At 41.9% G+C, this 22,691-nt stretch overlaps 2 protein-coding genes across 5 annotated transcripts in view; one reads left to right on the top strand and one right to left on the bottom strand.

The window, feature by feature from the left end:
• LOC110973118 (potassium voltage-gated channel subfamily KQT member 1-like) overlaps positions 1-4,322 on the top strand; it is a 54,649-nt gene extending 50,327 nt beyond the window's left edge. For all 3 annotated transcript variants that reach the window (XM_087134904.1, XM_087134905.1, XM_087134903.1), the window contains exon 14: positions 85-4,322. In XM_087134904.1, the coding sequence (XP_086991030.1) occupies positions 85-210 (126 nt within the window). In that variant the 3' untranslated portion in view covers positions 211-4,322. The remainder of the gene's footprint in view (positions 1-84) is intronic.
• A 2-nt stretch (positions 4,323-4,324) lies between these two features.
• Positions 4,325-22,299, bottom strand: LOC110973121 (uncharacterized). Of its 2 annotated transcripts, none has more exons than XM_087134906.1 (8): positions 22,145-22,299; positions 16,142-16,354; positions 15,399-15,563; positions 14,945-14,974; positions 13,011-13,637; positions 10,280-10,473; positions 8,417-8,489; positions 4,325-7,210 (listed from the first exon to the last, which is right to left on the bottom strand). In XM_087134906.1, exons 1-8 carry the CDS (start codon positions 22,152-22,154, stop codon positions 7,071-7,073), a joined length of 1,452 nt encoding a protein of 483 aa, XP_086991032.1. In that variant the 5' UTR covers positions 22,155-22,299; the 3' UTR covers positions 4,325-7,070. The 2 variants fall into 2 exon arrangements, with proteins under 2 accessions (XP_086991032.1, XP_086991033.1); XM_087134907.1 differs by lacking the exon at positions 22,145-22,299 and adding an exon at positions 21,862-22,077.
• Positions 22,300-22,691: the final 392 nt, after the last annotated feature.

The raw sequence follows: 22,691 nt of genomic DNA, 5'->3' as shown, positions 1-22,691 counted from the left end.
AGTTTTAAAAGAAATTGGGGTCGGTTTCAATTGTTACACCATCCATAACTCAGGCAGAATTTTCTTCCTTTTATGCACTTGCAGATGTACGTCATGGATTCCAAACTCGACGGTTGCTTGAAACTTCTCAGTGCGCTCACGAAAAGGCTCGACGAACAGAACAAGGGACAGGATAGTTCACCGTTCGAGCCAGCGCAATCTCACATCTAGAGTCTTTTTGCTGAAATCATTACTTGTATTCCAAAGGACGAGAAACGATTCGAGAACTTCTGATATAAATATCACTCCTCAGGTTATGTTACCACTGTTGGACATACAAACAGAAAAAAAACATTGCTAAAGAGAACTGTACAAATTTTAACAGACTGGTAACTTGACAGTTAGACAAACACACTACATTTGGTGACAGTCAAGGGGTAAGATGCAGTGTTAAGGGACAAATTAGACAATGAGGTAGACATCACAGTTGTCATCAAAGCAGTCTATTTTGACTTTCCCTATAGTGAGTTACACAGCTGAAGTTGAAGTGTGAGACTTCATCAAAATAGAACAGACAGCGAATGTGGAGATGAGACATAGACTCACAGAATAACTAACTGATTGACAGACTAGCTGACTTATACAGACCAAGTAACTGACAGACAACTGATTGATTGATGTTCTAATAGACTGATTGATGACGAAAACATATATTGGTACCCGACATGATAAAAATGAGAAGTCTTCTTCATGGGTGTCAATCAGTGGGGGGGGGGGGGACTGGTACTGGGGTGGTATGTCTCCTCCACTTTTTAAAAGTGGGGGCAAGATGTATTGTACCGCCCGCTTTTTCCCAACCATACAGTTTTGAAAAAGAAAGGTTGTTCTAGCATGAAGTAAAACATGCAAAAGCATGTGCTGAATGTGCTTAAAGTGTTTGCAAGTGTTTAAAGTGGTCTGAAATTGTCTTAGATTGCGCCACAGAGCATTCTAGAATTTCCTTGGACCCTCAACCGCTTTGTGCCAGGCCCATTTATCCATGTTGATTTGGCTGGGATGGGTGATTTGTTATTTTTTTATTTTTTCAAAATTCTTTAAAAATTCATAATTTCATTTAATACTAGACGTTTACACCCACACAAATGACTATCTGGTGGCTACTCTAATCTGACAGTTATCTACTGACGCCCGAGTATTTCAGCCAGACCTGCCTTGTAAAAAGAGCCCAGATTGTGGGGTGTTACCTAATTTTCTTTTGTTCCTGACACTGTCACAGTGCGCTGCTGGCATCTGTTCAATACGGGCCAGATTAGCGTGCAGCGGTATTGTATCACTCATCACTAGAGCCATTTTGTCCCCAGTGGTAATCCACTCTTGCTGAATTCCACAGAAAGTGGTATCATCTTTCAAAACAATCATGGATTTCGTCTGCCATTGACAACTGAAAAAATGTTGGAAATTCCCAGCAGCTCGGTCTTTTGTTCCGAGTACAGTCTTGTTACAAGGCCCAGCTCTTCTGTCCAGTTTCCGGCAGCCCAGCATTAGGTATAAAGAAAACGAACCCGAAACCGGGTCCCCCGGCAGCAAGTGGTTAAGCACGGTGGGCCCTGGACCCCATCACACTGGTTGGGCTTTTTAGCTTTATGCTTGCATTGGTTCAACGTTACCCCCCCCCCACTTTTAAGAGGTGATTGACACACATGTTCATCCTCGGTCATTCACAAGATGAACTAGATCACAGGTAGTAAGGCCACTAGCAGGTGGTAAACTGACCACTTACGGATCAGTGGACTGGACGTAGACAGTGTGTGTTCATTTGTAATTCATCTAATGATTTGGGAGTCATAGACACAATGCAAAGACAGTATTTTGACATACCAACGTTGGATTCGGCTCAAACAGGAGAAGCGACTTACACTGTCCCTTGGGAAAGTTGTCTCTTCTCAAGCTACAAGAAACTTCAAGTAACTCCTTGGACAAGCTTGCATCCTGCAATGTGACAGTACATACCGAGGCTGTATGAAGATGATAGAGACACAATCATGACAACCAACAATTATCCCCTTCCATTGTTCATAATTCCTCGGAGATTTTTTAAACCTAGAATTTATATATGCATTTACCAGCAGTATTTATCATAAAAATTGTATATAGTGTCTTTTTAACGTTGGGCTGTTTTTGTTTTTTGGGGGATAGGGAGATATTAGCGGTGTTTGATGATATAATTTAAAAGTCACTAAAGAAACCGGCTTCTTTATCTCTTGTGGCATTATATAGAGTGATTTTATATTTATTTCAAAAATATTTATGTGTTCAACTGGCTGTTGATTTATGTGTTGTTTGTTCTTTTTTGGAATTGTGTTAGTCTCAATAAATGTTAGTTTTAACAATTATGGCGCCAGTAACCTACAATAATGTTTCTTGTAATGTGCCTTATTTTGAAAACATCACTTATTGTGGTTGGAGAAATCCGCATTTAGACAGGTTAAATTTGAAAGGATAATCTGCCATCTGCATATGAGTGCTTCAGTCATACAGTATCCTCTGTACATCTTAGATTTTGCTACAAGTATGAAGAATCACTCTGGTTTATGCAAAAATCTCCAGTTTCATTATGAAAGGAAACGGTCGTAAATTTGTAATTTTTTTCCCGGTATTTTCTGTTCTTTCCTCAGTATTTCCTCTTTAGTATTGACAGAATTGTGAAAATTCAGCTTGGCTTTCACTCCAAATCATTTATCTTTTTGCTGTCCTCTGTGTCTCTTCCTTGAATAGTTGCAAAAATCGTGTTCACCAAGATCTTTGAAGCAAATGATTCATTTCCCAGCAGCAGAAAGTTTGTCCAATTCTTGAATGTTTTTCTCTAATAATTTCCCATTGAAGCCTTGAAATTATATAATAAAGAGGTTTTTACGAAATTTGTGCAATCACTAACGTACTCTAATGACTAATTGAAATTTGAATTCAAAGTAGTGCCTTGAACGAAGGCTAAGTTTAGAACAAGTCAATGGGTAAGTCAGTAGGCAATCTCATACTGATTAAAACTAGAGGTTGTAGCCACACAAAGCCACCTTAAATTGGGAGAAAGTGAACTGAGCTGTTCCGCACAGCATGTAATTCTATTCAAATGTATGGGTAAATTGTAATGATGACATAGTTTGTACAGCATTGGAAACAACTCAAGGAAGATACCCGAGTAACTGTGATCTTTCAGCCACAGACGGGTAAGTTACTGCTGACTGGGCCTGTTGGAAGACTAGCAAAGTCTGTAACCTTGACTTAAATCATATCTTACCTACTTCTTGGTGACATCTTGGGCTGCAGTGGCATAACTAAGCCTTGATGAGTTCATGTGTTTCTTACGCTGTCAAGCTGGTCTCCATTCAGGCCCAGGGACCTTAAACTTTCAACGAGTGAGTTTTGCGACAGGGTTGAATTATGAGTGGATTATGAAAGTACTCAATGGAATTTTGAACTGAGCTCAGTGATCATCAGCACCAAAGGTGCTGCCGAGCATACCGAGGCTCCCACGTACGTGGATTAAACTGAAATGCATAGCTGCTTGCTTGAATTAGTGTACATGCGACAAAATGAGGACCTACAACAGCTGCCATCTTGGAGATGTTACTTAAGCACATGATAAATGCACCAACACTGATTACTATGGAACAGAAGTGCACCGCTGCAACATTTACTGCCATGCAAAGAATCTCTTCAGTTCCAGGAGAAACTTTCAACATTTAAGAGGTCAAGGTTTGCAAATGAGCAATGAGGATACAAAACTTGACTGGCGCCGACTGTTGGCATCCGACTTTGGCGGTCGAGGCTGCATTCAAACTCTTGTTGTGGTTGGCAATGGAAAGAACCTTGCCAGTGGAAAGTGGATGTAGTCACTAACTGGCCTCCAGTTAATGACTGCATCTTCCAGCCACGGGCTAGACTTAACTACCAACCTTAGGCAAGATGTTTATATGCACTCCGAGGCTATGCGTGAAACGGGCTTCAGAGCTCGGGCAACATCTTTTTGTCAGTGTAGGTCTGTGTACATGTATTTGAAAACTGACAAAAACCCGAAGCTCTGGAATCGTGATTTGGACATGACCTCCAAAAGCCTGGCTTCTAGACACCAGAGGTGGCTTCCAGTGGCATATGCTTACATGTTGCAGCACCAGGCTGCAGGTAACACTTGCTCAATGACAACACATCTTCCTATTTTGACTTCTATTCTGTATTAATGCTTCAACTGCTTCTGACATGTAACCATTGGAATTTTACTTGCTCACAATAAAATGTTTTTAATGATGACAAATACGGAACAAATAAATGCCACAAACCTGAGGAGACCTGTGCTTTCTTGTCAAGTATATACATGACCTTTATTCAATACCCATGTGTGGACCTTGCAGCTCATGAACTGTTTCGTAAACATCAATGGAGGTACATTGCTTCCCTGTGGGATACAGCAATGAATACATTATGCCAAATTCTTGGTAACAGTTGTGACATGCAAGACGCTGCTTCCAGCACAAATGTGCAGCAGATCGACTCATGGAATATTCAAAATCTTATACACCTTGATGTGAGAAACTTGCTGCAATGAGCCAGTTCAGTATTTCACAAAGGCAAGGTCATTCAAGACCAAAGAATGTGTACCAGTCCGCCTGTGGCTGCGGTTGATTAGGCAGACTTTGTGCATATGTATTGCTGTTACACAGAATGATCTGGGACACACTTCATTCTGGGCATGCACTGTTAGAATACCGAGCTGGCTCATCAGGAAATAATGTCCAGTGAACTGTACTGGATTACACAAGACTACGTCACTTTCACAGTAACGTATTCCATGCTGCCTATTTTGGTGACAGCTTCTTGATTCAATGATTTGCTTGGCCATATCTAGCACTGTAGACGTCTATCATGGGGCAGCCATCTTGCTTTTCTACCATTCAAAGTAATGTAAACCAAACTAAGGCTGCATCCGAATCTGTTGTCTAGAGCTAGGTCTAGGTCTTAGCTCCATTAGAAATGCGTGGAAACGCACAGACAATAGACCTAGCCGTAGCTCTGGAAGCCCGTTTCAGACACGGCCTTAGGCTGGATGGAAAAACAGTCTGCTCCCTTTTATCAGTATGTGTGGTTGTATTACTATTGCCAAAGGGTCTACAAGGAACAAGACAAACATGACAGCATCATGATAAAGGTCTACACACATGCCCGTGGGCAGTGTGCATTCAGCCACTTTCCACAGGCACAACTGTTGTGGCCAGCCCTAGCCATGTGATTCATACACAGGCTGAAGCTGCACTAGGCTTGGTTCCAAGACGTTCTTTGCAGTCATTCCTAGTGTAACCGTAACTATATCGGGCATGCTGTGTGCATGCTGCATAATTACTGACAATAGAAAGCATTCTCAACAATGAATGATTGGCACTAGCGGCTGGTACGCGTCAAAAGAGGGCGCTGTCACAGTGGAATGGCATGAAACACCACACACTGCACACAGTGCCCTTGGGCCCAAGACTAAAGCTACGCCTGAATTACATGGCTATGGCTAGGATCATGACAAGCCACTGCCATAAAGTCAGGCACAGCTGAAATTGAAGGGGTTGTTAGGATGCATGCATTGCAAAAATGTATTTTTAGGCAAACAGTTAAAGACGGGATCGCCTTTCTCTGAATTTTTCTGAGTTTTGCTTTACTTAAGTTTCAACAGAGAAGAACTGATTCATAAAACTTAATAATTTATATATCTCACTCACATGCCTCTCTAGCGCTTGCAAAAAACCGAATCAAATAGGATACTTCCTAATCACACCATCAAATTAAAATTACGGAAAAAGTACTTGGAACTTGTTTTTTACTGCCAATGTATACAAATCCAGTACACATGTTAATGAGGCTAATGAGGTTAGTTTACTTGAGAGTTGAAACCACCACTTCCCTTGAATCTGATCATTGAAATGTTATTCACCTGCAAATTTGACAGTATCTAACGAGAGGAAATTCATACTTGAAGTACCCTACACACACCACAGTAAAAACACTAGCACAAAGCAAGGTGAAACCGAACTAACAGCCAGCTTATAACTGTCATTAATGCTACCAATCTCTGTGATAAGAATACATTCAGATTGCTGAGAGTTCATTCCTTATATCAGAATTGCACTTGTTGGAATCAATAAATATTTTTTACATAGATCAAAATAAATTTGTGACCATACACTAGCATCGCACGATGCTGAAATTAAATAGATTTTAAAAACTTGAGATCATCTTCCTGCCATAATCACTACTTGAATATAGAAAGTAATATGAAAATAATGAAACTGAAAAGGAATGAAAAAATAAGTAGCAAAACAAAATTCAAGAAGAACTAATCGAGTAACTACCAAAACACCAAACACCGTACATGTAGGTCACGCTTCTATAAAATGTACAGACTATAAAGAGCCAACATGTACATGCAACTAAACCTTGCATTGAATACACTATACAAATGGATGTCCACCAAATGGTTTGCCTACAACTTAATACACAAGCTTAAGTCGCCTTCATTTTTAATGTTAAGTAAATCTTGCTTGATACACTAAAAGGCAAGTAAGCTTTGCATCAGACGACTAAAATACGCATTAAAGTTCCGAATTCTCCATCAAGAAATACGGACACAGTGATAAGAAACTCAACTGTAGATGCCTTTAAAGAATAGACAACTGTGAAACGCATTTCAGAATTTCAGAAAAAGTCACGGCATACTTCACATGACTATGAGGGCATGTGTGGAAAGAAACCATGGCCTCAGTATACGTGCACATGTAAGTTGTCAACATTACTAAGGTTTGAGTTGATTCTGTGTCTGTCAAAAACCTGATAACTGTTTATCTGCTTTAAACATGAATAAATGCAGGTGTTGACTTTGTGGTTGTAAAATTTGAGGAAAACAGACATGAAGGCCACAGTCTTGACATTGGAATTTCGACAAAAAGGAAGGCCATGAATCTTTTCAATTGCTGGACAAAAATATTCACGCCCTGTGATAACTGCCACAAACCTAGAAAGATCACCTCTGACTCTTCTGTTAACTGGTAACCAGTCTAGTTGTACATTCCATTAATGAGATAGTCCACCTTGGAGTAGTGCCTGCGTTGGTATGCCTCATACCAGTGCTTACCGAGCAGGACCACGACAGCAAGAAGAAAGATGACTCCGAAGCACAACGCAGCTATTAAGGCTCCTGCCATAAACAATAGGGCCGAGTCAGTTCCAATAATTCATTCCAACGGCCCAGTTTGGTATTCAAACAGCACAAAATTAAGTGTGTCCAAGGTCCTTCTGGAACAGCGGTAGGCATGCACAATAAGCTGCACTATCAGTGAGACCATACGTGGACTTGCTCACTTGCTTTGTTCTCCAATGACCTTGCCTTTTCAAAATACGGAGCTGGCTTATTCATATTTGACTTTCCATTCAATCAAATAGTCAAGGATACCAGATTCCCACTGAAGTGGAATCTGGAAGGGGACTCATTGAAAACATCTGGGAAAATAGCAAAATAGTTTCTGGAAGTGCCTGTTACAGATTGGAAAACAGTCATTAACCCTAACCATCCTTAATCCCTCAAAATCCTCCAGGAGGTTTTGGAGGATTGCGGAGGATTGAGGCTGCATGGCAAAATTGCATTGCTGATTGCAAAGGAAGCATTGTCTCAAGGTTGTGGGTTAGACCTTGTATTGTTTATGTTCGGCCGTACATAAATTCATGCCCACATTATATTGGAAATCCTCCATACTGCTCCAAGATGCCATTCACACTGCCTCAATGTAATGAGAGGAATTGCCGCAGGATTTTGAAGGATTGAGGCAGTGGGCACCCTCTGATGTACATATTCAAAACATATCCGAGGATAAATATTCAAATATTGATGAAAACAAATATTCATAAAATGTAAAACAGGTATTCTGAAAAAACATTCCTGTTGATGTTCCAATGTTCATATATCCAGCACAAGTCTAAGACACAATCATTTCAGTTTCGTTTCTCAGGGTAATAAGTCTTCTGTTATTAAGAGACTGTGTACAGATCTCTTCAACATTATTTGATGCAAGTCCTCCCAAACCCCAGAGAGGACAAAATATCTCAAGTTTTCTCAACATCACATTCGTGAGATGGGCAGTTTTCAATTCCTTTCCAACAATCCTGTAAGAACCACTCCAGTTTCCCATCATCGTAATTACCAACATCTCGTAGAAATTCTATGGTGCGCATCAACAATCTAAGGGGTTCAAGTGAAGGTCGCTGTTTATTGCCACTAGTCTGAGTAACTACAAATATAATGAGTTGGACCAGAAAAGAATTACTTGTTGAAAATGTTCTGCATGTTAATAACACATGCACAGTGGGAAAGCTCCCGTCAGAATAGGAAAAAATGTGGGAATGTTACCATTTGAGGCAATGATGCTTTTCGTTGATGAATCGTCTTCATCCTCGGAGTCTTGCTGGTCAGCAGCTGAAAGCTGAAACACAGAAATGATACCAACAATTCGAAGAGTTTAATGCCACAACGCACAAATTTTTCTAAAATGTTCAATTAATTTGCCAATGCATAGAATGGGCCAATGTACTGATGATGTTACACTTTGTTCACGAGCACACTTTCTTATGGACCGATCCGCTGACGCCATTACGTGCGGAGACCCCATCACTCCGGTGCGCATTCCAAAGCTTGAAGCGTGCATGATTTGGGTTAGCAGTGCGCTCCCATTGGCTAAGGAAGTGTTTCAATGCACATCTCATCTGTACACGCACGTGGGGACGACGCAGTAATGACTCCTGATTCAAGTCTCTGAATCAGTCTATAAAGCCATTGGGGGCCTAGAGTCCAGCGATCACCACAGGTAAACTAAGTATGGCCTCATCAATACTATGGATCCTGACTAAAATGAGTTAAGTCATATGTGACCCGCTCCAGGAAAAGGTGATATAAATTACCCCTCCCCCCAAAAAAATCAAGTTCAGTACATGACTGGAGAGCCCGCATTGTAAGCTTTCATTTGGTATATGATAGAGCTCCGTAGCCTTTCCTGTTCCGGAGTTGTGACATATTTGCATATTGATTACATGTAGTTCCAGGCAATTGAAATTGCAAAACCGAGAAAACAGGCTTTGAAATATGATGTGGGTTGTAGGCATTTAAATCTTACTTAGCAACCAACATGTTCTTACGTTACAACCACCTTCAGAATTCGCAAAAGGACTAAGGAATTAGTATTTTCAATGATTTTGTCGGAAAAAAGGAATTTTTGAATCCAACGTTAAGCGGGTCATTGGTCGTAAATGCATAGTGTAACTTATATCACCTTTTCCTGGAGCGGGTGACATATACACTTTCTTCTCTTGAGGAATATGCCAGGCTACGTTATCACTGCTTGATAATGAGTGCAGGGACATTCTTTGCCTTAAACACCTGTATACATCATGCATGTAGAACCACACAAGGACCCAACACACATTCAAAGATGACAAGCGCGTACTTCACACCAAATACGCCGATAAGCATGTGCATGTAATGTCTCGGCCCCTAAAAATGTCTCTTGGCAAAGGTTCCATCTCTTGGCTGGGTGGTCCTACGTATATCCATGTACAAATGGGTTCTTCTTCTGTTCAAATCCCAAACTCCAAAGTCATTTCCCAGTGTGGTAGAAGACTATTCCTTGTGGGTCTACCAAATGAGTACCATTTCCTCTTCCCGCCAGGAATCCTTGAACGAGAACAAGGAGCCTGTATTCTGTACACTTCTTATTTGCATGACAGTATACACAATGCATTACTCGTTGGCTGTCGTCCCCAAAGGAGAATGTTTGTGTGAGCCTAGCCAAAATACTATTTCTCCATTTACTGAGTCAGAGATTTACACAGGTGCCAAGGTAACGAACTTTCTGGCCTTGATAAGCTCATTTTCAGAGTCAAGCTGCACATACAGCACAGGCTGTCAGTGCCATGCCTAGGGCCCACTTCTGAGTTGTGGTATAGTTGAGTCCATCACAAGTCCAGTCACAAGTCCTTTCACGAGTCCAGTCGCAGTAACTGGATGACCTGTGGTTTTGCAGGGGACTTGTGATGGACTTAAAAACACTCTTTCTGTTTCTGCACAATTTGGCAACACCTGAAGGAGAGTGGCCACGATGCATGGCAACCAATAATGCCTCAAAAGCTTTGGGATTATGGCCTGTTTATTTCATGCAGTTGGTTATTCTCCAGTCTAGTTCACTACGTGCCCGACCAAACTGATGAAGAGAGAGCTTACATTGGTCTGGTTGAGTGCAGAATTTTCCCCAAGGAAATCCATGGGGGATGATGGAACCAGATCTTTAGAGCTGTTGGTTGAAATGGATGAAGTTGACTCGGAAGACGCGTCATCGGGACTTGGAGTTGGCTCTCTTGTACTCAAAGGCAGGGTTGAATTGATCTCGGGAAGAAGCGTGGATGCCTCTGTGGTTTCTGTGTTTGTCACAAAGAACAGAATTATACTTGCAATGACAATTAGTGCTGGTGATAACGACGTTTATTATAGTTGATATTTCATAGCGATATTGCTGATAGTTTCAAAATTGTCCTCAATATTGTGTATGGTTGAAACTCCTTAATACAGTAAAAAGTAAATGCATAAACAATACAGCTTGGAAAAGCAGCTTTTACCAACTACTACCTGGACCAGATTGCTGCATTTCTTGTGTTACCCGATAAAAAAATATTTCTGATTTCCTCAAAAATCAGTCACCATTTAACATCTGCGGCATTGGCGCTGCAAACCACATGGAAACTGTCCGTTAACACGACACACTGCAAAAACGCATGGTTGGAAGTTTTAACTATCAAACTTGGGCAGATATAAAAAAAAGTATGATCATCATCCAAAGTGGCTTTCCCTCTGGTGCATGAACAAAGTTTGGATTTCCAATTTAAGATGTATTAGTGCAATGGCAAAAATAAAGATCCATTCTTTTGGTATGTCACAGGGACACACTCTAGGTACTGTAGGCATGATTGAAACACGTTGCCATGTCCATGTACAAGGCAGTGCTGAAATCTAGGCATGTGTGTAATGTTCTGGTAAACTACTTGTTCCAAGCAATATCCACCCCGAGTGGAAGTGCACCTCCATACGCCAAAAGACAGATAAATGGTTGTAAATTTTCCATGCGGGTTCTTGCACGCGTTCTGCGTGTATGCAAAGACCATACATTACGGAACACATTCGTTGCGCAAATTCAGCGTGCTCTATGTCAAACGCGCCATTGATCCCATAACAGACGCGTGCCTATGCGGTGAGTACTAATAAAAAACATGTCCTCTTTTGTTCTGCTTGGAGTGGATAGAGCATGAGGGAAATATGGTCCATTTCAGGCTTGTTAAAATGTTCGGTATTTGATGTTTTCTTTGGAATCCTTGTGAGATTCGGGTTTTGACACCTTAGGAACAAAATGCAGCAAAACAAGCTTAGTTTTGCTTAGTTAATGGAAGTTTTGGGGGAAACAAAACAAACATCTTTTTGTTTTTCAGAAAACGTGCGTTGACAAAAAAAATTGTTGATGTAGAAATGTTATCGTTGATATCCTGATATTTTTCCCAAAGCAGGTAATACAAATATTGTTTTAAAGACAATTCGTATTTTGACAATGAAATCTTGATACTGTCTACTCTAATGACAAATAAACACAAAGCTAGCAAGGAGAAACACATGCAAGTAACATGCCTGGAACTGGGCTCAATTTCATAGAGCTGCCAAGCAGAATATACTGCTTAGTTAATTGAAGTTCTGAACACAAATCTCTGGGAACCAGTCAAAAGATATGTAGAATGCAGATTTTGGTTGGTAACCTGTTTTTGTCAAGTAGAATTTTCTTTGTTAGCAGGATTCTGTGCTTAACAGCTCTGCGAACTAGACTTTGTGATTTGCTTAGGATATCATGCACACAGATTTGAAGCAGCTCATGTTACAGTTTGAAGTGCCCGAGTACTAAGGGTCAACCGTAAGACTGAGACTAGCCACTTAGAAGTTATTACAAGTAGATGATCATTCACGATGAGAGACGGCAGATAGGACGTGAGAAGATCAATTTTTCTTTACATGGCAATTTGAGATGAGTGGCATCATTATGTTTTTTACACCAAAAAAAAAACATACATTTTCAGAGGGCAAATGAATTTTAAGAAAACATCTCTAGTGAATGATTTAATGGAGAAAGCAATCTGAGTGGCAGCATTCCCAAATTTATCAAAATATTAAAAAGGCCTATACTCAGATTTCATTGGATTTAGTGTAGTTCAGGTCAAAGAGAAAAACCACTGATGCATTGAAAATCAACAGATAGCATGCAGTGATGAAAACTTCAAGCAAGACAAAAACCGCAACCAAAGACTTCACAATTCAATAAACTCACCGGCGCCCTGACCAGTGGGCAGGCCAACATCCATTACAGTGTGAGATTGGTTGGTAACAGGGAGTTTGGGGGCTGTGGGTGATGCAGGATGTGATTGGTCAGTGACAGCAGGGGAAGGTGAAGGAGGGACTGAGACAAACTGTGCAGGGGAGTTGGAGGTGGTGATGGATGGTGGTGTGGGTGGAGGTGGTTGTGGTGACGTGTTTTGAGGCGGCGAATTGTTCACAGCTTTGGACTGTAAAAGGGACTGTACGGCCACCTGAGGTTTTGTTTGTTGGTTATTTTCCACTGATGGCTCAGTGGTTACACTGTAATTGCTCGGCGTTGATGGAGGGGAAGTCGCATAGGCTTTGTTAACGCTGCTGCTAGAGTGCAAAGCTGTGTCATCACTGAGTGGCTCAGTGGATGAAGAAGTCACAGGCTCTGTGCGGGATGGTTCAGAAGCCCTGGAGTCAGAAGACCCAGATGAGGGAACCTCGGTACTTGGAGGGGAGGTTACTTGGTGCTGAGTGGTACCCTGGAGATGGGCAAGTGTGGTGGATTGAGGGTTTCCAGAGGGGCTGGTGCCAAGAACAAGATGAGGGGTTGTATTACCCGAGGAAGTGGATTTGGCAAGCAGGGGAGAGATAGCTGGGTTGGTGGAAGCTTGAGTCAAGACAGGCATCTGAGGAGTAGACAGTGGCCTGGTAGACCCTTGCATCCCGGCTGATCGCGCACTGGTTGGAGTTCCTTCTTTTGGACTAGGAGAGGTCATCTTCAGTTTGGGAGATTCTGTTTGAGAGCTTTGGGTAGTAGTCTGTTTAGCAGCGGGACTGTGAGTGGTGACTTTGACGAGGGGAGCTGTGGCAGATGAAGATGTGGTTTGCTGAGGTTTCTTGCCCGTCGTTTCTACGGAAATTTTCGGTGTGGTGATGAGCTTGGGTTTCTTCTTTGCGGCCTTTGCCCTTTTCTGCATGGTGCCAAGAGCATCCTGAGCCAGTGCGCTCAGGAGGTTCCCCTCCTGCAAAGCCACCTGCTTGTCGGCCTGGCTGGATGAGGACCCAGCTCCTGCATCCACAAGCTTCTTGGCAGTTTCCAAGAGTGTCTCGGCCTGTTTGGCGGCACCGCCCTTACTAGACCCAGGCTTCCCGTCGGCATGACTTCTCCTGAATAACTTATGGGAGTTGATGGGTGGGGAATCGGGGCGGTAGAACTTGGGGCGGGGAGGCTGGTTAGACAAGACTGGGAATGTGTTGGGGTTTAGATGGGGTTGAGGGTGGGTTTGAATCAGTGTGATTAATTGAGCTGTTGGTATTTAGACATAATTTGTTCATATGACAGATTGTGTTAAAATGATAACATGTTAGAAGTCCACTTCCAGAAAACCTGAATAATGATGTTTATGTATGCTGCTGTTTAATTCAAGGGTTTCTCGTTTTAGGATGAAATGTTTGGTTGATTCTAATGAAATGGATACAACTTGTAAGAAGCAACACCTACATGAAGTAGTGAAAAAGAGTATCTTGTTATTTTTGCACAACTCTAAGAGAGGAGGTCTTGAATGTCACTCAAGACAATAGCTCAATGACTACTGGCAATGTAACCTAAATGTCCAAGCTGCTATGTGGAAGTTAATAATTCCCGCCGCACTAGTCCTTTTCTTTGTGTGCACTGCTCCTAATACTCTGGCATAAAGTCTGGCAAAGAATCACACATATTGGACTGTGAGAAGAGGACTGGTGTTTCTGAGCTTCCAAAACAAGTGAAACACAAATAGAGATCAGCTTCTAACAAATTTCAGGTCAAAGTTCAAATACTGGATGATGCACACTTTTGCTATTTCATGGATGAAGAGGTTTGCTTTCCACAGTAGATGTTGTGATGCGGCACAGGTAACAAACACACATTTTATGTTTACTGAGCAGTGAAAGGCCCACCTTCATAATCTGCCATTGGTGTTGTATCTACCGCAAATCAATGCAAAATTACTAGTTACTGAAAAACTGCACCAAATTGGACGAACAGTGGAACAGCGTATGCATCCTTTGGACATTGAAGAGGTTAAAGGTTATCTAGTTGTTTGTTTTCTATTAATGCGAATCAAAAGCTATCCCACAACTTCCCTCCCCTCAAAAAATTACATAAAAGAAAGAACAAAAACAGAAAATCAAACCAAAACAAAACCAAAAAAAGCAAGCAAAATTCAATTGTATGCTATTTCAATCAGCTAACGCAAAAATTCAAAGACAAAGCTTCAGCATTTTCTTCAGTAAATGTATATCACATGGGCAGATCAGATGAATGGCACTCAGGAACTTCATGTGCAAAAATCAATCTTTCTTGTTTTAATGAAAGTTACGCATTATCAGTATTTCACCACTGGCCTCAAATTTTGCTTTGAGCATTTTGCACCCTAAACAGCCCAAATAAATGAGTTTGTGTTGGTGCTTATATACAGGTAGCTCAATGTGAAAGTGCAACATGAATTGGCATCGCGTATCTGAGACATGAAAGTAATATGAATCCTGGGCTTGTTAATAACTGCTCACCTTCTGGGTCAGTTGTCTCTGGGACCTGTGCTGTTAAAGCAAATCACCACACTAACTGGTTAGTGTATTAAGCCTTGTTGAGTGCAGTAAGTTAAAGTTCAAATCAGACGAGATGTTCTTTTCTAGATTGGATTTTTAGTGCATTAAAATACAGCTGTGTCTTAATTACTTGGCTACGGCTCGTAATAACATATAAGTCTAAGGGAATTGGCTGTAGCCGCTTGTTTGCAACTTCCATAGGTTCACATGTCATGTCTAGCCGTAGCCTTGTGATACTGTCATGACCTGAGCTAGACCTTAATAACAATGGTGACAATTACTCATTTTGTGTCCCCAAGGTCTCCCACGAAAAAGGGCAAAATGTGGCTGTCTGCATGGGGTTGGGAGAATCACTTTCCAATTCCATAAGTGAAAATCTACCCTACATGTACATGTGCACCAAAGACAGACTTACTGTGTGTCACATAGCTGGAAGTGAAACCTTTCACCCTGGTCAGATGGCAGGAGTTTTTGGACGGACAGAAGACCAGGAAACAGTTTTTGGATTTACTCTGTATCTCACTGCTGCTGTGGAAGACTGCTAAATTGCATCTGGCTAGGCTTCCGTCATCTAGTGTGTCTGCAAAGAACAATGCCTTTGATACAGATGGTGCTCGTAAAAAGTATCCTCTTTTGCTTCAAGTTGTTTACCTGAGTTTTTCAGGAGACCTGATTTCGAAGGATGCCAAATGTGAAGGTCGTGAATTAGACTTTATGCTGTTTGTGCTTAGTCAAGCACAAATTCAGCCCGATATTTCTTTTGCATCAACTGCACAGCTCCAGAGTGCCATTTGCACTGCCTCAACTTAATGACAGGAATTGCCGGCGGATTTCGAAGGATTTGGGCAGTTAGGCACACCTCTAAATGACATTTCCAAGAAATTTTGGAGGATTTTGGAGGATTTGGGGTGAATGCAATTTTTTGATGTTGAAAATTGGAGGGTTTCGGAGGATTTTGGACAGTTCCTAGTAAAAGGGCCTAGGGGGTTAGGGTTAAGTTGCTTACCCAAGTTTTTTCAAGTAACCTATACCTCTGAAAACTTGGAGCAGATAAAGTATGAACTGATTTTGTCAATGCCGAGCAAAACAAGGTGTTTGTCATCTTTGAATGAACCCAAGTAATTCCCATGAGAGACAGAGACACTCTGCCAATAATACCTTCTTCTAAGTTGCAGCAAGCATTTTGGCAGCTTTCTTTAGTCAACGTTTTGGCATCAGACATAAAAACAGCACCGTTCTTCTCTGAGGTGTGGACATCGATGATGTAACCTTCTTTGTCTTCATGGCTACATTCTTGACAAGTTGCCAAGGCAACCAAGACAGCCAAGATGACTGCTCTGAGGACGAATTTTGGATGCATCAAACTCGGTACTGCAGTAAATAAAAGCAAAAGTTGGGAATATTAGGTGCAACATGCCAAATTTCATGAGGTACGCATTGCAATTCCTAAACAGTGTACAGAATAAATTTTGTGTTATTAAATCATGACACAAAACTAAGCCAAAGTGTTGACTAATCTGAGCGGTGACTTGCACTGTTACGTGAGAGCCAATTTTTATGTACATGTTAACTTCTCCAGAAATCCCTGCATGTGAAATCACAGGGTTGCATGTGCATCCCTGAAATCACATGCATGTAACCTCGGGGATACGCTACTCAGAACATGATAAAATGTACTCCCAATTGGCACAAACAATGCATGGGACATGTGGGAGCATTCTGCAGCATTATACATGGGGACTAATACGATTAGATGTCATAACCGCAGTGGCACCGAACCCACATGCACGTTCTTCAGCTTGACGTGTGCGTGCAGTTGGCAAATCACAACACCCTATTGGTCAAAGAGGAATGTAACACGCACATGCGTGTACCACCTGTCCACGAGTGCTGTGCCATCGCAGTAATGGCTTCAAATTCTGGTTGTCAAGTTACATTTTACCAGTACTGTACATGTACGAGGACTGTCAAAGTGATGGCAGAATGGAGGACAAAATATGGGCAGAAGTCAATTATCTAAACATATCTATCTGATAATAGTTTGAGATAAATAGGAAAAGACTATTAATGAAAACAAAATGAAAAATGAACCTAACACATTCTGTGGGGACATTTGAAAATGGGGACTGGTGCACAGCAACAGGGTTAACCTAGACGCTCCTCGTTCTCAAGGAAAACCTCAGGTTCCATGCAGAAACGTTTGTTATATTTTCCCATTTTCATGTAGAGTGTACTTGAGCTGTACATCTCAATACTCTAATATCATGAAATAAAGTGTGATCTACAACATGTGTTTCCTCTTCCAAATTAAAGTGTTATTTTAATGTTAGTTGCCAAAAATATGTCCATGTACCCGTAAATCTCCATTTATGTAAACTTTCAGTGAAGAACAATTTCTTCTTTGACGGGAGTGATTTTTTTTTTACTCCAAGGTCAAATTCCCAATACATTTGTAGTTATCAATAGACATCAATTGTTAACAGACACTGCATTCATCACTGGTTCACCTGGCACGACCAATGCACTGTGTATTGTCAAAGAATTATTTTCACACCAGTTAACATTTGTGCAACGTCCAAAGCACTGAATGGGGGATTTTGAAGCTGTAGCACCCCATCTGTCACCAGGTCATTTGAATATTGATCATGACGAATCAGGATTTGGGTTTGATCAGTGAAACGTTAACATTACCTAATTAACGACAGGAATCTTATACACTGACTGCAGTGGCCATCCCTATCATCAGTAAAAATCAGTCCTGAACTCGTCAAGTGCAAATGAAGTATTTATAATCCCAAAATAAAGTCATGACTAAAGGGGTTAACAGAATAAAGTAATTCTTTTTGCTATTTTGATAAGTTGCACAGTTTACATGTAACCCTAACTTCCTAGGCATTCCCACTGGGAAACTTCCTGGATTCTCCCCTGATCCTCCACTGTGCAGGAAACCAATACCATATTCTGTGCATATTCAACACTGAGAACCATCAAGCACCATGTGAAGTAATGGTGCCTAAGTTCTTCTTCCCTCAATCATATACTCAACCATGAACCATTTCACCAAGATGGTACACATGCCAAATCTGGATAAAGTGGAAGACAATTCTGTTGGTCCAACCCTTAGCGAGTTGCAGTAAGTAAGATTTTACTTTGGAAACATTGCCAGGTGTGAGCTTGGGTTACCCGAGGCTACCAATTTATAAATTCTACACATGTTGAAGGAAAATATGATCTTTAGCATCGCAGCAACATGGTGCCTGTTTCATCACAGATAATGAAAAAGAAGTGTCCACTTGTCCCATTGTGTACGTGTAAACAAAAAACTTATGCCAATAGAGCCACGTACAATGAATGTTCACACATGCACCAGGAGGTCAAGACTGGCGCCTTGCAAATAGACTGGTATTCCCCATATGAAGTCCATGTGAAAATAATGGCATTATAATGAGATACCAGCTACCGGTACGGCAGCCCACTCAAGGCTGCGCACGGCAGCAATTGTACTGTCCTGTCTATTCTACGTGTAGGTTGAAGAAAACCTGGCAAGCATTCACACTGCCGAAGGTAACCCAGAGAATTGTCGCAAGATTGCCATTAACCCCGAGATTGGTGGGTTAACCCACCTTGAGGGTCAAAAATTACCTGGGTAAAAGGCATTTTGAGGCAGTTAATCCAGAGAATTTCTAACCCCGAGAAGTGCAGTGTGAAGTTATGCTCAATCCCAATTACCCGAGTAATTTTGAGGTTAAATTTTTCAATAACCCTGAGATAACCTGGGCAATACAGGTAGCATTGCATAAAACCTGCTTGAGTCTTGAAGTTGAAAACCATTTCTGGGACCAAGATTTAATCATCAACTTGTGAGGGACTGGTGGACTGGATTCTTCTGGCTTCAACGCAGATATGTTGCTACTTTGGTCATTAGTCAACAAAGTCAACCAGTGGTGGGACCAGGCTACATGTAGTTGATTTCTCTGTGGTGCTCTTGGAGGCCAGCTTCCAGGTCAGGAAGCTTTAATTGCCAAAGCTCTGCTGGTGGGATGCCAGACAGATTTGGTTGGCATTCACCAAGTGTGGATGGAAGGGCTCCACCGCACGCCCTGGCTGTTATTTTCAATACTCTTATTCCCCAAATGGCTCATCTCAACCAATCGGAGATCGGCTTTCTAATTGAAGTATGTTTTTTTACAATATCGCCATTTATTTTTTTCAGCGGATGCAAGCGTGCCCAGTCTGTTTGATGTTGTCGTTTTTCCCCATGATTTCCCTCAAAAATCAAACCCTGCCTTCTTTCTACAAAAATAACCCTGGAGTTTGACAAAATGATGTCATTGCCATCTGGTTAGGTGAGTCTGAAAGCTTAAATCTAATTCTTCCTTCTACACAGGAAAGGGGTCCCAAAATTTACAAACGCCAGCATGACTAGCCACCACACGCCTGCGACACATTATTAATATCCCAACAGCGGAGATTGTTTGCATTCAACAGAAGACTTGACAATTGGCATGGTTGAGAATTTCGTGCCCTATTTCTAGATATAGGAGTAATTATTGCAGAATACCCCACCACGCGAACATATCCCTAAAAATCCAATGGCTAGGTAGACTAGTCGAATGGAGGTTGTTCAACTTCCGGGTTATCCTTGCTGCGTCAAGGTACGTGTTGTGTACGGTGCTGAAGTCAGTTTTGAGAACAAAGCACTCACTTGAATTACATCCAACTCACTAGCAGAAGATTAAAATTCTTATTGGTCCAATATGGGTCCTGGGGAGCGGCTATGCGGATACGAAGTAGGTCTTGTGCGTCCTGCAACGCAAAGTGAATGGGGAAGGCAGAAGAATATACTAAGTCCAATGAGGGTCATGGGGAGCGGCTATGTGGATACGAAGTGGGCCTTGTGCGTCCTGCAACGCAAAGTGAATGGGGAAGGCAGAAGAATATACTAAGTCCAATGAGGGTCATGGGGAGCGGCTATGCGGATACATGTACGGGGATACGAAGTGGGCCTTGTGCATCCTGCAACACAAAGTGAATGGGGAAGGCAGAAGAATATACTAAGTCCAATGAGGGTCATGGGGAGCGGCTATGTGGATACGAAGTGGGCCTTGTGCGTCCTGCAACGCAAAGTGAATTGGGAAGGCAGAAGAATATACTAAGTCCAATGAGGGTCATGGGGAGCGGCTATGCGGATACATGTACGGGGATACGAAGTGGGCCTTGTGCATCCTGCAACGCAAAGTGAATGGGGAAGGCAGAAGAATATACTAAGTCCAATGAGGGTCATGGGGAGCGGCTATGTGGATACGAAGTGGGCCTTGTGCGTCCTGCAACACAAAGTGAATTGGGAAGGCAGAAGAATATACTAAGTCCAATGTGGGTCCTGGGAAGCGGCTATGCGGATACGAAGTGGGCCTTGTGGGAGCGTGACTCCATGTCCACGGCTTCGAGGTGGGCAAGGTGAGTGGCGGAGACCGGGGTATTCTGCAATTGTGCCCAGACATCACCTCTTTGATTGTGGGCTGACATTTTCATACAATTTGTAATCATTTGTTTGCCTTTACTGACAAGAATAACGTTGAACTTTGAGGCCCAGCTAGTACTGAGTGGAGTGTTAGTATTCTTCTTTTTCGAGTTTGGATGGGATCGTCATACAAATGCTCCATGCCATTACATATAGTAATGTGACAACAATTCTCCAAAAATTCTAGACTCACCAAAAATACCTTTTTCACCACCTACTGGCTTTCTAAATGCCAAAGGAAAACTTTTGGGGCTTTAGTGATATTTCTGACTTCAAAATCTGTCAAAATCCCACCGTTTTCACTCAAAACACGCACGACACTTAAACTTTTCGCCACCCTATGGGACGTTATTAGGAATCATGGACTGGGTTGTCATTTTTATGCAGATGACACTCAGTTGTACTTGTCAGCACAGCCAACCACCAGTAACATACAGCAACAAATGTCAGTTTTAGAAAAATGCTGTGATGACATCAGATGTTGGATGGCGATTAATTTTTTGAAGCTAAATGATGATAAGACAGATCTGCTTATCATTGGATCGCATACTTGTATGTCGTTGAGCAGAATTCCTAGAACTGTTGTAAATATTGGAAATCACAATACATGTATTACCGCGGTCTTTGAAGTCAAGAGCCAGGGTGTGATCTTGACAACAAAATGGTCGAATCTCTCTTTCTGCCCTGGACTCGTCTAAGCTTACTCTTCCAAAAATTAGGCTGTCTTCTGCTGGTGAGAAGATGTTTTCTTCAACTGGTCCCCATTTCTGGAACCAGCTTGAAGTTCATCTTAGAGAGTCTAGGAAGGGGAGAGTTTTAAGACCGAGCTGAAGATGCAACTTTTCATACAAGCATTTTTAGTTTCTTAGTACTGATTTTAATTATGGTAAATGTAGGTTTTATTTATTTATTTATATTTTGATGTACAGCGCCTGGGAGCAGCTTAATGGATTGGGCGCTTTATAAATGTCAATTATTATTATTTATGACTGGACAAGGGCAAAGAGTAGAAGAATAAGCCATAACATTTCTTGCAGAAACTCCCTCGACCGGTGCAGAAATATTAGTCCTTCCCCCCTACCATGCCTGCATTATGCATATGCCAGCCCAGCATACCACGCGTACGTACCTAGCCCAGGTGGACTCCCTGACCGTACTACGGAGTCATAGTGAAATGAAGACAACGTCCAACCGGGGCTACAAGCGTACCGTCATGACTGTGCCCACACCCACCAAGTAACGTTAATTAAGAAAAATTGTGCTAGCGCGTAGCTTTACATTCGCCACTGTCTGACTATAGCCTAGGCCTAGTTAGGCGTAATTAATAATAGGTTGTGTGTAAAACAGTTACATTTACCTGTGATTTACAAGTAACAGAAGACAAACAGGAATAAGAAACCTCCAGAATCCAGACATCTGGTGAATGAGCAACAAGCAACAACACAAGTTTAGCTGGCAATCGTAATTGCTGGGAGAAGTTACGTGTTTTGCACTGCATTGGGCTGGAACTTGCACTTGGAAGCCATTTTGCGACAAGTTGTCGCTCGATTCAGATTTGTTCCCAGGTTTAATTACAGACCCACACAGACGACCCCGATCGACAACTACCGAGAGCGAGGTTGTCGAATTCATATACTTACATGACGTCATGCTGATGGGTGCAACAGGTGTTTGATCGATTGATCAATATCGGTTTATCATGTACATGTACGAGGCGGAGGCAAACTTAACACGGCTGGAACATTCGGAGAAACGCTAGACCATGGAGAGCAAAGCAGATGCTGTCGTGGTTTTGCTTGTTTTTTTTTTCCAAATGACTGCCTCATTCACTGTCACAGTTGTGTGAGCTACCAGGGATATATGATCATACTTCGGTTTGGAAAGATGTATTCACTCACTAAAAAGCACAATAGCGCTAGGCCAATAACTACCAATACTACGGTAGACTGAAAAGAAAGGGTCTTTCACCGTACCAGTCAGTCGACAGACGGGCTTTTACAGTTGATGTAATGAAATGAATGTACTTTCAATTTTAATGTAAAAACCGAGAAATCGGGTTGGCGTGGTGGTTCTTTCCTCGCCTTCCACCTCTACCATGTCTGCGGTCCGAGTTGGACTCCTGGCTCGGTCCACATAGGCCTATGGGTTGGGTTTTCAGTCTCTACTTGACTCCGTGGGTTTTACCCA

This window comes from Acanthaster planci, linkage group LG03 (assembly GCF_054643075.1).
Source record: "Acanthaster planci isolate LZ-2023a linkage group LG03, COTS_SCS, whole genome shotgun sequence".
NCBI classification, from domain to species: domain Eukaryota; kingdom Metazoa; phylum Echinodermata; class Asteroidea; order Valvatida; family Acanthasteridae; genus Acanthaster; species Acanthaster planci.
Note: the sequence above shows the minus strand (reverse complement) of the source record. Positions and strands in the feature narration are given on the sequence as shown.